At 45.5% G+C, this 13,670-nt stretch overlaps 2 protein-coding genes across 2 annotated transcripts in view; one reads left to right on the plus strand and one right to left on the minus strand.

Annotated features, from left to right (window-relative positions):
• BCAS1 (brain enriched myelin associated protein 1) overlaps positions 1 to 13,163 on the minus strand; it is a 27,057-nt gene extending 13,894 nt beyond the window's left edge. The window contains exons 1-6 of the mRNA XM_057380733.1: positions 13,083 to 13,163; positions 12,916 to 12,997; positions 8,909 to 9,318; positions 3,565 to 3,684; positions 3,040 to 3,084; positions 975 to 1,115 (exon numbers count right to left, since the gene is read on the minus strand). Of these exons, the coding sequence (XP_057236716.1) occupies positions 975 to 1,115; positions 3,040 to 3,084; positions 3,565 to 3,684; positions 8,909 to 9,318; positions 12,916 to 12,997; positions 13,083 to 13,151 (867 nt within the window). The 5' untranslated portion in view covers positions 13,152 to 13,163. The remainder of the gene's footprint in view (positions 1 to 974; positions 1,116 to 3,039; positions 3,085 to 3,564; positions 3,685 to 8,908; positions 9,319 to 12,915; positions 12,998 to 13,082) is intronic.
• PFDN4 (prefoldin subunit 4) overlaps positions 1 to 13,670 on the plus strand; it is a 139,010-nt gene that overhangs the window by 81,912 nt on the left and 43,428 nt on the right. The window lies entirely within an intron of this gene.

Raw genomic sequence — 13,670 nt, forward strand, 5'->3', positions numbered from 1 at the left:
AATACAGAGTGTAAAAATGGGATCTCAAATTTAAGGTTTTGGTGAGAAGAGCAAACTTTAATCCATTTGGAATATGATTATTCCTTCAGTAATATGCAAATRACWTTTTTYTTYYYMAAAAWTWAAMMRKKGRAAGAACATTTTTGTGTTTAAAATGTATTAGAGAATGRCTTGTGCCCTTGACTATAAAGCCCCCTACTCACCAGAAATTCCAYGTGGGTGGAATGCTCCCTTTCCAAGGAGGGAGCATTAAATATTAATTATGTTCCTCCCCCACTAAAGGGTCTCTGCTCCTGCATTCTCTGGGCTAAAAAGCTGCAGTTCTCTGCTTCCCTGCCACGGATTATCATCAAAGAGCACAGAAAACCCCAAATATAGAGCTTGAGGCCGAAAGTTTTCACTGAGTTTKGGTTTTTAATATATAAGCATTTTAAGCACTTTAAAATACCCATCAAAACCTGATTTTCCCTCCTCCACACTAAACTAAAACCACAAACAATTGCTTTTCTTGTGTTCCATGAGAAATCCCTATTTCTGCAGCTAATTCCATGTTCCAAGCTCCTCTGTGCCATATCAGATACCCCAAAATGCCAATTTTAGCGAAGGGATGATTCATTAATGACCACAAAGCTGGGCTGAGCTCAAACCTCTCTGACAGCTGCAGGCTCTGCTCACCTCCAAAAATCCATTGTTTGTCAGCACCTCGGGTTTGATTTTGGTTTTTAGTGCCTGGGAGGGTTTAGTCTGTATTAGTAACGGGCAGGAATTGTTCCAGGAGCTGCTCCAGAACCCTGAGCTCACAGATGGCCTAAGGAATTCTGCAGGTGAGGGTGGTTTTCATTTCTGGCACAGAAATGCTCGCCCAGGGATTCCCAGAGCTCTGCACATCTGGCCAGATGCTGCTCCTCTCACTGCCAGGAGCCATCTGGGATTTCTCAGGGTTCCTTCTGCTCCTCCCAGAGCTCCATACCGACCTTGTGCCTAAAGAGTTTGCTAAATGTGCCGTGGCCCAGCTTGGGGCTCTCTGCTTTCTTCTTTTTGGCTCCTTTGGAGGGGGATTCTGCCGCTGCCTTCGGGGCAGGCTGCCCCCCATGGGCYTTGTCCACTCTGGAGCCCTTCTGCACGACAGCAGGTGGAGGTGAGCACTCATTGCACAGGAATTTGCTTCAGCAAAGACATTATTCCATCACTCACACACGTGGGGTAAAGGCAAACATTCCCTCTTAGCCCTGGACAAATAATGGTTTGTTTGTTTTTTTTTCCCTAAGTGATTACTCAGCTCTCCTCAGAGTTTCTTTCACTGAAATAAAAAGCCAAGGCATTCCACCTGGTTCCAAATTAAACCACAACTTTCCCTCTAAAATCTCCATTACATTGAAACCTAAATCCCACAAACTTCTGTATTTTCAATTCATGAATTAGCAGTTTAGGATTTGTAATTTTAAAAGAGGCAAATACAAAAATCTTTGGTAAACCTTCAGTCTTTTTTTGCAGTATAATAGGGACTTGAAAATGTTTTACATAACACATTCTTTAGGAAAAGGGCAGTGTGAATATTCATGATGTACACTACTGAAAATATTTCAAGTTTGCATGAATATCCATGAAATTAATTCATTGTTCAGGGTTTCAGGATTTAAAGCACTAAAATGCCTTGGACTACCTGGCAAAAAGGAGGATGTAGGATGGAAGGAAGGAGGATGCACTACTTGTCACAGCAAAATTGACCCTTTTCCCTGCAAAATTCTCCTAATTCCCAAATGCAGAGTGACACAGGAATGGCTCAGGGTCAGGTCAGTGATTTAGGGCAGACCTTGGTTTGTAGGAACTCTCTRTTTGTAGGAATATCCCTTCCAGCTCAGGATATTCCATGATCCTGTGATTTGAAGGCACAGMAGCCACTCAACAGCCCCACAGCACTCGACTGCACCGAGGGAAAACCTCACTCAAAGCTTTACATTTAACACACAAGTTGGGGTTTTTGAGGAAAAAAAAAATTACCATTATTTACATAAATTACTATAATTCACCATTATTTACTATTAGCCAAAAATTCTGCAGCTTTTCTACCTGGAAGCTGATAAATTAACATTTCCCCTTTAATAAAATACAAATGCCATATCAGGAAGATTGTGGAGATAAAGGAAGTCCAAGTAAATGAGAACTCCCATTTAATCTCCGTCCAAGCAGTTTGCAGATCCTGCAAGTCACCTGGATTTGTTTACCCTGCCAGGTGTGACAGCAAACCCAACCCAGCCAGAATATCTGTGCCCAAATTACAGAACTGCAGCAGCAGCAGCAGTCACCTGGCACWGGGGCAGGTGACAGAGWCAGYGATGGAAATGGTTYTTTTTCCATCCAAACCCMATTATTTCCATCCAAACCCCATTGTTTCCATCCAAACCCCATTGTTTCCATCCAAACCAGATCATTCACCAGCTGCAGGAAGAGCTGCAATGCTCACTGAGCCCGGGCAATTTAACAACTGCATTTTTTTGAAAGACTTTTACCCTATTTGAGGATTTTCAGAGTTGTTTCAGTTATCGAGCTAAAATACTCCGTGTCCTCACCAAACTTGCTGCAAAGATTGACCACAGAATATAAAAAAAATAGAAAACCAAAAGTGTTGTGATTTTGGCTAATATCTGCATGGAAAAAACACTTCCACTTTTAGGGGTTTATTCTTGGTTTCTTAATTAAGATTTTTCCACAGCACAAGGGAAACTGTTCCATGAGCAAATAGAATTTTTTTGTGGACTCCARTAGTTTTCACTGCAGGGATCTGAAGTTTTAGGTGATGAAAAGTCAGAGCAAGCTGACTTTTCATCACCAAGCTTGCAAAAAACTCAACAGTTCAGATTTTGATGCTACAAAGAATTGCACTGTTCAGTCTCATCTTCCTTTCAAATTTATCCAGGGGAAAAACATTTTAAGTTGCTTCAAACGACAATATCAACTGGGGAAAAAAAMCCACAATGAAGAGAAAACCCCCGTGTGAAAAACATCGAATGACCAGTGACTGAACAAGGAATTGCCTACCTTGTCCTCAGAATCACTTTTGGCTTCAGCTTTGCTTGGGGASACCTTAAAAGAATTTGAGAAAAAGCAGTCACTCAACCCAGCCTTTCAAAACATCGAAAGGATAAGTTTGAAATTGAAATCAGCAGGTTTTTCTTCCATTAAAGTACAAATACTGCTTCCCCCAAGTGGGAAAACTTATAATGCATGTATTTCTTGAGAAGAACTTAATGGCGAAAATGAAAAATGCCTGGATGGAATATTTACTATACAATACGTAAATATACTATAATTAGTTAATAAAAAGAAACTTTTAGAGGAGGTACAAAATGAATACCATGCAGAGACAGCTCAATAGCTACAGGTGTACGAGGATCTGTGGAAGTTTGCAGAGTAGGTGACGTTTATCAATTCACCAACCCCACACACCTCTGACCTCACCCCTCCCAGTGCCCTGGAAAGAGATTTTACATTTGTTCAGGTGTTCACAGGGGAGTTTGAGAAGCAAATGAACCATCAAGAGATGGAAAGGAAGGCAGAACTTACCAGTGTTTTGAGGAAGCTCATGACTGAGCCGTGTCCTGCAGCTGCCTGGGGACTGTCCTGCTCTCCCTGGACACCTGCAGAGTCCTGCCCAAGGTCCTTCTGGCTGCACTCATCTATCTCCTAAAAACAAAAAGGGGCAGAGATTCCTCAGTCCCAGCTTGCCCGATTCCCAGTGGAATGCAAAAGTGACTTTGTGACTCGGAGCGAGTCACAGCTCTAATTCCAGCCATTCTTCTGCAGCCCACGGGCTCAGAACAATCCAGCATTKATGCATCTCCTGCCCCTCTTCCCTCAGAGATCCAGCCCTCGCTGCTGCTTGGGGGAACATTGTTCTCAGCTACAACAAACACCAGGCCAGTTCCAAACACCACTTTTCTCTTTTCAGGGCTGAACTCGGGAAAAATGGGAGCAAACGCTGAGATTTTGGCATTTGACAGCTCAGGGTCTGAATTTACCACACAGAGATTGTTTGAGACTGAATTCTGCCATGCCAGGAATAATTGTTATGTATCAAATGCAAACATGACACACATTCAAAGAGGGAAAAAGGCAACAATTTAAAGCAAATCCCCTTAGCCACATGGATCTGCCTCCTCTCTTCACAGAATTAGAGTTCCCAGAGCCCAAAGAGTTTTCCAGTGCTCAAGCACTGACAAACAATTAATATTAAGGYACTTGTTTTCTGTTCTGATACCTGAACAAGGGTCTGGGTTTAATAAAACAATTCTTGAATCAGTTTTGCAGAGATTGGCACCTTTCACACTGAATTTACCTGCCAGCCTGGCCACCTTTGCCTTGAGCCTGCACAGGTAAACTCAACACAAGTGCTGTGCAGGAGAGTGACATCAAAGAGCGTCCAAGTGACATCAAAGGGTTTTTTCCTAACCAGTCCACTATAGTTCAGTGCCTTTTTTAGTGGGAAAAGTTAAAATAAAAGTGCTATCAAGAACCTTTCCCTGTGCTGGGTGATTAAAACCACCACAACACTTGTATGACAAATTTCTCTGGGTCACCAGCAGAAGGAATTTGGCTTTAAATGCTTTAAAACTTCAGAGGGATCAAAAAGCCGGGCATGGAGTGGGCAGTGTCAACAGAACATACAGAGTTCAWGCACACACTGAAATACCAGAGCAGGTTTTTGTGTCATTCTCCACCCACCAAGTTGTCCAGGCTGGCCCAGGGAGCAGCAGAGCCCTGCTGGAACGCTCACCCGGCCATTGAGAGGGCCCAACACAGAACTTTGTGCAGCTGCCAGGACAGCAGTGGCCCCAGAACAATCTGTCCCATGCACGACACGCGTGGCCCAGGGGTGGCATCCACACAGCTCTGCTCCTACSAAAAATGCTGGCTCTGTCCCAGAAGTTAAAGGGACAACAGAGGCAYGAGAAGGAGGAGGCAGATGTGCTGCTAAACAAAACCAGCTTCACAACCCAAAGTGTTTGGCGTTATCAAACTCTTTAGTGATCTATCAAGAAACGCTATCTAGAAAATAAAACGCTTCTAGAAAAATAAACAGATTTAATATGTATTTTTAAAATTATAGACAAGCCCCAGGCCTGGAATCAGGATGCATTTTGGGAAGAGGAATCTTTGCTGCACACAGCTGTTTCCACAACTCTGGCAGCACTGGCTCCTACAGAGCACCTCCCTAACAAAAGCCATTGCAGATCCTGAGGCTTGGGGCCATCCCAAAATCCAAAATCCCTGAACTCCAACGTCACCAGGACCCTTCTCTGTGATTCCCAAGCCCAGGYTGCCCTTTGCTACACCCTGACACTGGGCCCTGGGTGGGTGCTGTGCTCCATCCTGTGCTCCCAGGAAAATGCTGCTGCAGGAGGAGCACAGGCTCAGCCAGCAGCACAGGAATCAGCCACAGATCATGCACACATCACGTTGTCACAGCCACAAAATCACCACAAAAGCCTCTGTGGCAGCTCCCTGCTCACAGCCCTGGGGGCAAATTGTGAAAGAAGCCCAGAAATAATAAAGGTCAGTATTACAAGTTAATTGATACCATGTAAATGTTCAATTCATGCCTTTGAAAGGCTAAATTTGGGGGTAATAAACACCTTAAATATACTATAGTTTCAGTTCAGTCATCAGGAAAAAAAAACCCCAAACATATCAAAAGAATGTATTCCTGCCAGCACTTTTGTTTGCATGAATCATGGCTCAGTGCAACATTTCAGGCATATAATTTATCTTTTCTTTGGCTCACATAGTAAATGCTTCATGAATTCATGAATTCTGCCCTTGTTTTAATTATGCTGCGTTCTGAATGTAGTTTTGTAGACCACAAAAATAAAGAGTGGTTCACCAAACACAGAATGTTTGTGCAGCTCTTAAGCTACAACTGTGGAGCCTCTCTCTTACTCACCAGCAATGCTGTTTGTTTTGTCTTGGCACTCAGTGCAGGGAAACTTTGCTTTTAGCATTTACAGATACTACGAGTCATAATCCACAAAAAGAAAAGAAAARAGAGAGAAAAGRGAGCTGTTGGCAGCAATATCTTGATTTTTCGTATGATTATTTGGTAACAGTTTGTAGTTATTACAGTAACAGTAATTAAATTAAGCTTGGTGATTCTCCCATCCTCCAGGAGAATTGAACTTCAGGGGGAACAGAAGGTGACTGTGCTGCAAGGCAGAGCCCCAGCCTTTAGGTTTAGGAATTGAGTTAAATTTGGCAGCACATTGGAGCGTTTAGCTGATGTATTTTCCCCAGAAAAGGTGCTTAATCCTCTCTGCCCCCACCACGTACCCCTTCTCATGTCTGAGGAACCACAGACAAAATGACAGCCCAGAAATTCAAGGGTAAGGTTAAAATCCCACTGCCCTGTGACATTTATTTACTCAGAGGAATTTGAACCCCGATTTTGTGAGTCCTCACATATTACTATAGTGCAGCTCCAAGCTCACACCCAAGAGATGCAAGGGCACTTTTGGTAACCAGACCTGTCCTCAGGCAGGTTCCTGGTGCCAAAATCTGCTGGGATCCTGCAAATACTCCCAGACAGACCCAACAGCACCCACAGCTGAGCAGTGCCTGGGATCTCCAGGTTATTGCCATCAGTGAGCTCCAGAATGTGGATAGGTACAAGGGGACAGGAGCAGAACCCCAAATCAGTAAGATTAATAAGAAATCCAACAATTAATAATGTAACCTTTGTGCCTCCTTTGTGATGTAAGATTTGTGCCTCTAGGAGCTGTTTGAACTGGGAGAATTATTTAAATAATCTTCTGTCCCTGATCCTGCTCATACAGCACTGCCTCACCTGAACTTTCAATGGGACTGTTTGCTCCCAGCAATGTTTAACATCAAATTTTAGTAAAAAACAACTCAAAATTATTCTTCATTTAAACTTTCACACCATTACTTCAGCAGCACCAACCACGACCTTCCACACCCTGTGAAGTGGAAGTAGTGTCACTGCAGAGACAGCAAAATAGGAATTTGGCATTTGGGGAGGAAAACTAACAATTCCTGCAAGCCACAGGGAAARCTTGTGTGTGATAGTCAGAAACATCCACAGGAATTTGAGGGGTTGAAAAGCTCCATTCTAACAGGCTGCACACAGAAGTGCCAGTGTGCCCTGAACAGAGGATTCATTCCCAATTATCCCCCCTGTTCKGCTTAGGTGGTGAATGCCCTTATGGATTCTTTAAATGTGCATCCATAACTGTCTGAAACAGCAGCGATGGGGGCGCTCCTGAAGGGCAGGGGTGGAAAATGCAACTGTTTTCTCTTAAAAATGAACCCTGACAAAAATACCTAATTGTGTAAATTTATACAAGAAACACGATTCTCAAATTTGTGAAGGTCTAAGATAAAGAAGACAAGGTAGATCAAATATCAAAGACTTTTGGGGACAACCTGCAATTTTGCCAGTGTAAGCAGTGAGTATCTCACGAGTTAAGCTSAACACTACTCAAAGCATCAGTGATCACAATCTTATCAGTAAGCCTGAATTGGCCAATAAAAGCAGTTGTTATTAAATGACATTTACATCCAGGTTTTCCCCTCCTGTTCCTGACACTGGACAGGGCTTGAGCTCAATCAMCAATTCTGGTGTTCCACCTCTCCAGCTATACTGAGATTTGCACCATTTATTCCCATCCAGAGATGGACCTTTTCAGTAGTTAATTACCTGGAAATTAATTGCATTGAACCTTTTCCAAATCAGACTTTGTAATGCAGAATCTAAACTCATATTAATTTTCAGCTCCTTTGACCAGTGTGCTCTTTCAGTTAAGATCCATAGTTTCTTTTATCACATTCTCATCCTGTAAAATCATTCCTAATGAACCCCATTTCCTCGACTAAAACATCACAGCAAGCTGGAGTACAAAAATTGCTGCTGCATGATATTCCTTATTTTGATAAGCATGATACGCAACAAGCAGCTGTTGCTTAAGAAGTGGGACTACTTCAAAAATAGCACAAAACACACACCAAAGAACTTTTAGAAAACCATTCACTGTCAAGCTCCAAGCTCCTAAAAGCACAGAAATCATTTTAGTTTCAGGTACTTTGGCTTCATTTGCAGCTGGCAGCTGCTCCTCCTGGCGATTGGCCATGTCTTGCCCGAACCTTTTGGGGAATTATAAATTAAATTCAATTCGAGGTCAGTACCGGGATTAAATCCGAGGTCAGTGCCAGGATTAAAGCTGAGGTCAGAGCCAGGATTAAAGCCGAGGTCAATACCAGGATTAAAGCCGAGGTCAGTGCCAGGATTAAAGCCGAGGTCAGTGCCAGGATTAAATCCGAGGTTAGTGCCAGAATTAAAGCCGAGGTCAGTGCCAGGATTAAGGCTGAGGTCAGTGCCAGGATTAAAGCCGAGGTCAGTGCCAGGATTAAAGCCGAGGTCAGAGCCAGGATTAAAGCCGAGGTCAGAGCCAGGATTAAATCCGAGGTCAGTACCAGGATTAAAGCCGAGGTCAGTGCCAGAATTAAAGCCGAGGTCAGAGCCAGGATTTAAAGATGGGACACAGCTCCATCCCTGGGCTCCTCTCCCGACCCCTGTCCAGCCATCCCAGGGCGTTACCTGTGGTCATTTTAACGCAACATCGATTCATCCCCCAGCCACCCCCACACCACTGGGATTATCCCGCTTTGCCAACATCCCCAGGAGGTTCCATGGATGAAAATGAAATGGGTGAAAATGAAATGGGTGAAAATGAAATGGATGAAAATGAAAAGGGTGAAAATGAAATGGGTGAAAATGAAATGGGTGCAAATGAAACGGGTGCAAATGAAATGGGTGAAATTGAAATGGGTGCAAATGAAATGGGTGAAATTGAAATGGGTGCAAATGAAATGGGTGTCTATTCCCCGGAGCACTTGCCTGGCGGTGCGGAGCGGCCGCGATGCTCCCGTTGGGAAGGTCTGAGGGCTGAGGCTGCTGAGGGTCACCCTCTGGCTGGATCCTCTCCGCGCCCTTGTCCAGCCTGAAGATCCTGTCGAGCAGGGTCACTTCTCTGGGCTTGGAGCTGGCCTCATGCTGTCCCTGSGCTGTTCCCGGCAGCTCCCCGTCCCCCAGGCTCTGCAGGGCTCCGTGTGGGGACGCTGGCCCGGCTGAGGGGGCTGGCAGGGCCGGGCCCGGCTCCTCACAACGCCCCGGTGCAGCCCGGGGGAAGGCGAGCACGGCGCGGGCTCTGGCAGCGCTCCCGGGGCTCTGCCCGCCGGGGATCGGCTCCTTTGTGTCCGCCCAAGAATCGGCMGCATTATCCCGGCCCGCACCCGCCTTGGCAGCCGCTGCGAACACAGGGATGGATGGATGAACGGGGGTTATCCCTCACAACAGCCGCCCCCGCCGCCCCGCGCTGTGTAGGATTTTTTTGCTTCTATATTTGTATATTGTACTTCTCCAGGGTACAGAGCTAAAGCTGCTGTTATCCCATCTTTAGACAAAATGATTCCTCCCTGGGCCTAAAATCCAAGGACACTTCGCTGCCTCAGAGCCCCAAAATATGGAAACAATGGAGAATTGAGGGGAGCAAGCTTGGGGTGGTTGGCATCATCACCTGAAGGTGGAATTGAAGAATTGGGGCACAATATATTCATAAGACAGAACTTACAAAAGGTGAAAATCTTGTGACTCAGTTTCCATTTGGGGTGTAGCCTCAGGAGCTGGCTTTGTCTGCCCTAGTGTACCAGCAGGCCTGGATTAAATTTGTCTGCTTTTATTGTCTCAACTTTGTCTGGTCTCTGTTTCAGGTGAGCCTCAAGACTCCTCCTTGGAGCACCCACAGGACATTGGGACCCTGGGATGATGCTCTTGGCTTTCCTGCCATCCTCTCCAAAATCAGTGCCATTATACCCTCCGAACACCCCCTGGGCTGCCAGAGCCGGCCACCAGCCCCCTTTGGCATCAAATTAAAATTACTTAGCCCTGTGGGCATCAAATAAAACTTAGTGATATCAAAAGAAAAGCACTCACTAAAACTCGAGAAGGTTATACATCAATTATACTCTGTCGAGGCWAAAGAAACAAAAAGAATGGAAACTGCAAGGATTGATCCCATTTCCAGGCTCGCCAAACTCCCGGCAGGGCTTTGCAGTCGGAACCGATTTCAGTCATTTTTCCTTGCCTTGCTGCCTGCTCTCCACACTGCAGCTCCCACCTGCACTTCCCCATTGCCTGCGGGTTATTTTAAGCTCGATTTGAACATTTATAAATCACATCCAAGCCAGGTTTCTTATCCTCACATCTCTGGCTCACTTTACCCACAAACGATGGCTCAGAATCTCATCTCCCCCCTCAAACTCCCACAAATCATCCCATGCTTGGGCACGTGGCCATCACACCTTAGATGTAAAAAAAAGTATCAATTTAAAAGTGTATTTTATGATTTTATAAAACAATGGCACTTTGATAACATGGCTGAGGTGAAAATCCCTAGTATGGGATTTACAGACAGGAAAAGGCAGCTCCTGCTTTACAGGAGACAAAAGAAAAATCGTCTTGCTTGGATCTGTTTTGTGGCTGGGAGGCAGAATCCCAGATGATGTGGTGTGAAACCCCAATAAAAAAAACCTTGTGGAGAGGTAAATCTTACAGCTCCCCCTGAGCTTCAGCTGCTCTTCCCTACTTGGASTGGAATATGGATCTAATTTCCCTGTCAGTCATCACCACATTTCAAGGATGAATTTACATCTATTTAATTATAACTGCGAAAAACTGACAGGCTCAAACAGACTTGCTGAATTAGAACGGGAAAATTGTCAGTTTCAACGCAAAATTGAAATTATGTCAAATTATAATTGTAATAGTCTAGTCAATATTATGCCTTTCACATTTTCCTTTAAGAGAAAGAAAACCCCAGACACCAAAAAGAACCTGACTGAAACACRTCTCCCTCACAGCACAGACCTTCAGCGCTCAGCTTCATTTGGGAAATTSTCTAAGATCAGGAGAACAGAACCATTTTAGATCCCAGCTTTCAAAGCAACCTCTTGGCTTTTCACAGCAAAATCCCCACCCAAGGATTCTGGATGACACCACCAGCAGCAGCAGGAACTGGGCTGAGGGTTTGGATCCATCTGTGTCCTGTGGCAGTGCCAGGGGATCCTGGGCACATCCCTGGGAGAATCCAGGGGGAGGACAGAGCCCAGTGCCCAGTGCCCAGTGCCCAGCCGGGGGATTCTCTGTTCCACAGCCTTAATTCCATGGCTGAATCCTCACTGGAACCCTGCCCCACAGCCCACACTGTCCTGATGGGCAGGAGGTGGGAGCTGCCATGRACTGAGAGTCATGGAGTGGTTTGGGGTGGAAGGGACCTTAAAGCCCATCCAGTGCCACCCCTGCCATAGCAGGGATACTCCCACTGTCTCAGGGTGCTCCAAACCCCATCCAGCCTGGCCTGGGACACTGCCAGGGATCCAGGGGCACCCACAGCTGCTCTGGGCACCCTGTGCCAGCCTCTCTCAAGCTCAGGGATGAGCTCTGAGCTTGCAAAGCAGCACCAGCTGGAGCAGCAGAAGGGCACTGTGGAAATGGCATTCCAGGAGGAGAAGGTGGAGCTCATCCCATCTCATCCCATCTCATCCCTGGAAATCRAGAGGAGCAGGAGAGAAGCCTGGAAAGGRTCTCTGAGCCCACCCAGCTGCCGGSARCAGCRACCCCACAGAGCCGGCCCCGAGCTGCTGGCCCAGATGTGGAGCAGATGCACAGGGGGCTCCTCCAAGGATCTGAATTTCCTCCCAGGATCCCTTTTCCCGGGACCAGCAGGGATGGATTTCACTGGATGTTTTCCAGCCCTGCCCGTTAATGCTCAGCACATGGGGGCACATCACAGCACTCATTGAGCACAAACACACGGCCAGCGCTGCTCACTGAACCCTCAGCCTTCCCTTCCCTTTGGACAGCTCTGGCTCCCCAAAAAATCCTCACTTTGTGCCAAAAAATGCCATTTATTGCAGCATTTCATTTTAGAAACACTACCAACTACTCCTTTCCACAGTAACAACGTCTCTAACTTATATTTCTCCAAATTTTTAGATGTTGCTTGATTACATTGCACAACCCGGGGAGATTTCAAGGGCATCTCAATAGTTAAGGATTTTAACTGCTTTTCCAACAGGAATGAAGTTAAAATACAAGTAATATCAACACAGAACAGTCTAATTTTTCAACTTGCTACTTAAACTGATTTAGCARTTACATTAATTAGGTAATCCATTTAAGCAAAACAATCCCATATGCTTCATTTTAACTGTGAGGAGTGAGAKGTACTTGTATTTTCTAGGTCTTCAGACAGTGCAAATCATATGGCTTTTATTTACTCCCAGTCCTGTCCAACACATGAAATGCTCTCTGCTTTTCCTTGTGTCCCCCACAAACCCCAAACTTCCCTAAGAGTCCATAATCCCCCTGCACTGCTGCCACTGCTGCATGAGGTCTTTCCAAGAGCCRAAATTTGGGCTCCTTGCAGCAACAATTCCCCCAAGGCTCACTGGGGACACAAATTTACCCAGAGCAGAGAGAATTTGTCACAAACCTGGCAGGGACCAGCCCCAAGCCTCTCCTGCCTGATGATGCTTCACACAAACCCCTTCCCTCTGTGATTGCACTTTCTGGGGCCAGAGGCAGAACCAAATTCTCAGAATTATTGGAAAAAATTGGAAATTTGAAATACTGGAAATAATTCCAAGTTCTGAGAACTTCAGAAAGAATTTCTTATTTTTCTCTTTGTTGTATTTAAACTTTCCAACTCCTGTAGAACCACATGAAGAGCTGAAACATGGGTTCATCTCCTGATTCAAACCCCTGCATTAATATTTAACATATTTATTGTTCCTCCAGCACAAACCTCCCTCAGGGCACATCCACCCCCTTTTCCCAATCCATACCTTCACCATTCACTGCCAGGGGAGCGTTCTGAACAAACACAACAGATCCATTTTGGACACCATCAGGAGACTCGAAGTGAGGCTGAAATCACAAATATCAGAGTTTTTAGGGCATCAGGGGGTTGAAAATCGCAGTAGCCAGGAGAGGTGAGGGTGGGATTGCTCACCTTGTAACTCTTCACTGTGCAGGTATTGTCATCCTCAGCTTCCTCTGGCACGCTCGGGCTATTCCCCATCACTCCTGGGAGGTGGAGGAGAAAAAACCCCAAATACCCCATTCTCTGTTGTCATTGATGTGAGCTCAGACACAGCCAATGGGGCCAGGCTGTTAAAATCTCTACAAAGCCCCACCAGAGACACCTGCCCATCCTCACTCAGCCTGCTCCAACCAGTCTGCCCCAAACCCATTGCCCAARAAATGGCACAAACCAACAAACTTTTCCTGTTGGTGGAGGCAAACTGGCTGCAGTCACACCTACAGCACTCCCCAAGGCTCGGGAGGCAGCAGTGTGGAATTAACAGCAGGCCAAGGCTGAAATCTGTGCATAAATTACACCAGCTTGTCTATTTTGGTTTGGTTTTTGTTTAATGAAAGGCAGAAAAAAGGAGAAGAGGCAGCACATAAATCACATGTGTAAACTCTGAATTGCAGCCTTTGTGCAAGTTCACATAAATCTTCTGAGGGATCCATGGGATGGGATGGGATGGGATGGGATGGGATGGAATGGGATGGGATGGGATGGGATGGGATGGGA

The sequence above is a fragment of the Malurus melanocephalus genome, unplaced genomic scaffold (genome assembly GCF_030028575.1).
Source record: "Malurus melanocephalus ecotype Western Australia unplaced genomic scaffold, MMel_1.1 scaffold_469, whole genome shotgun sequence".
Lineage (NCBI taxonomy): Eukaryota > Metazoa > Chordata > Aves > Passeriformes > Maluridae > Malurus > Malurus melanocephalus.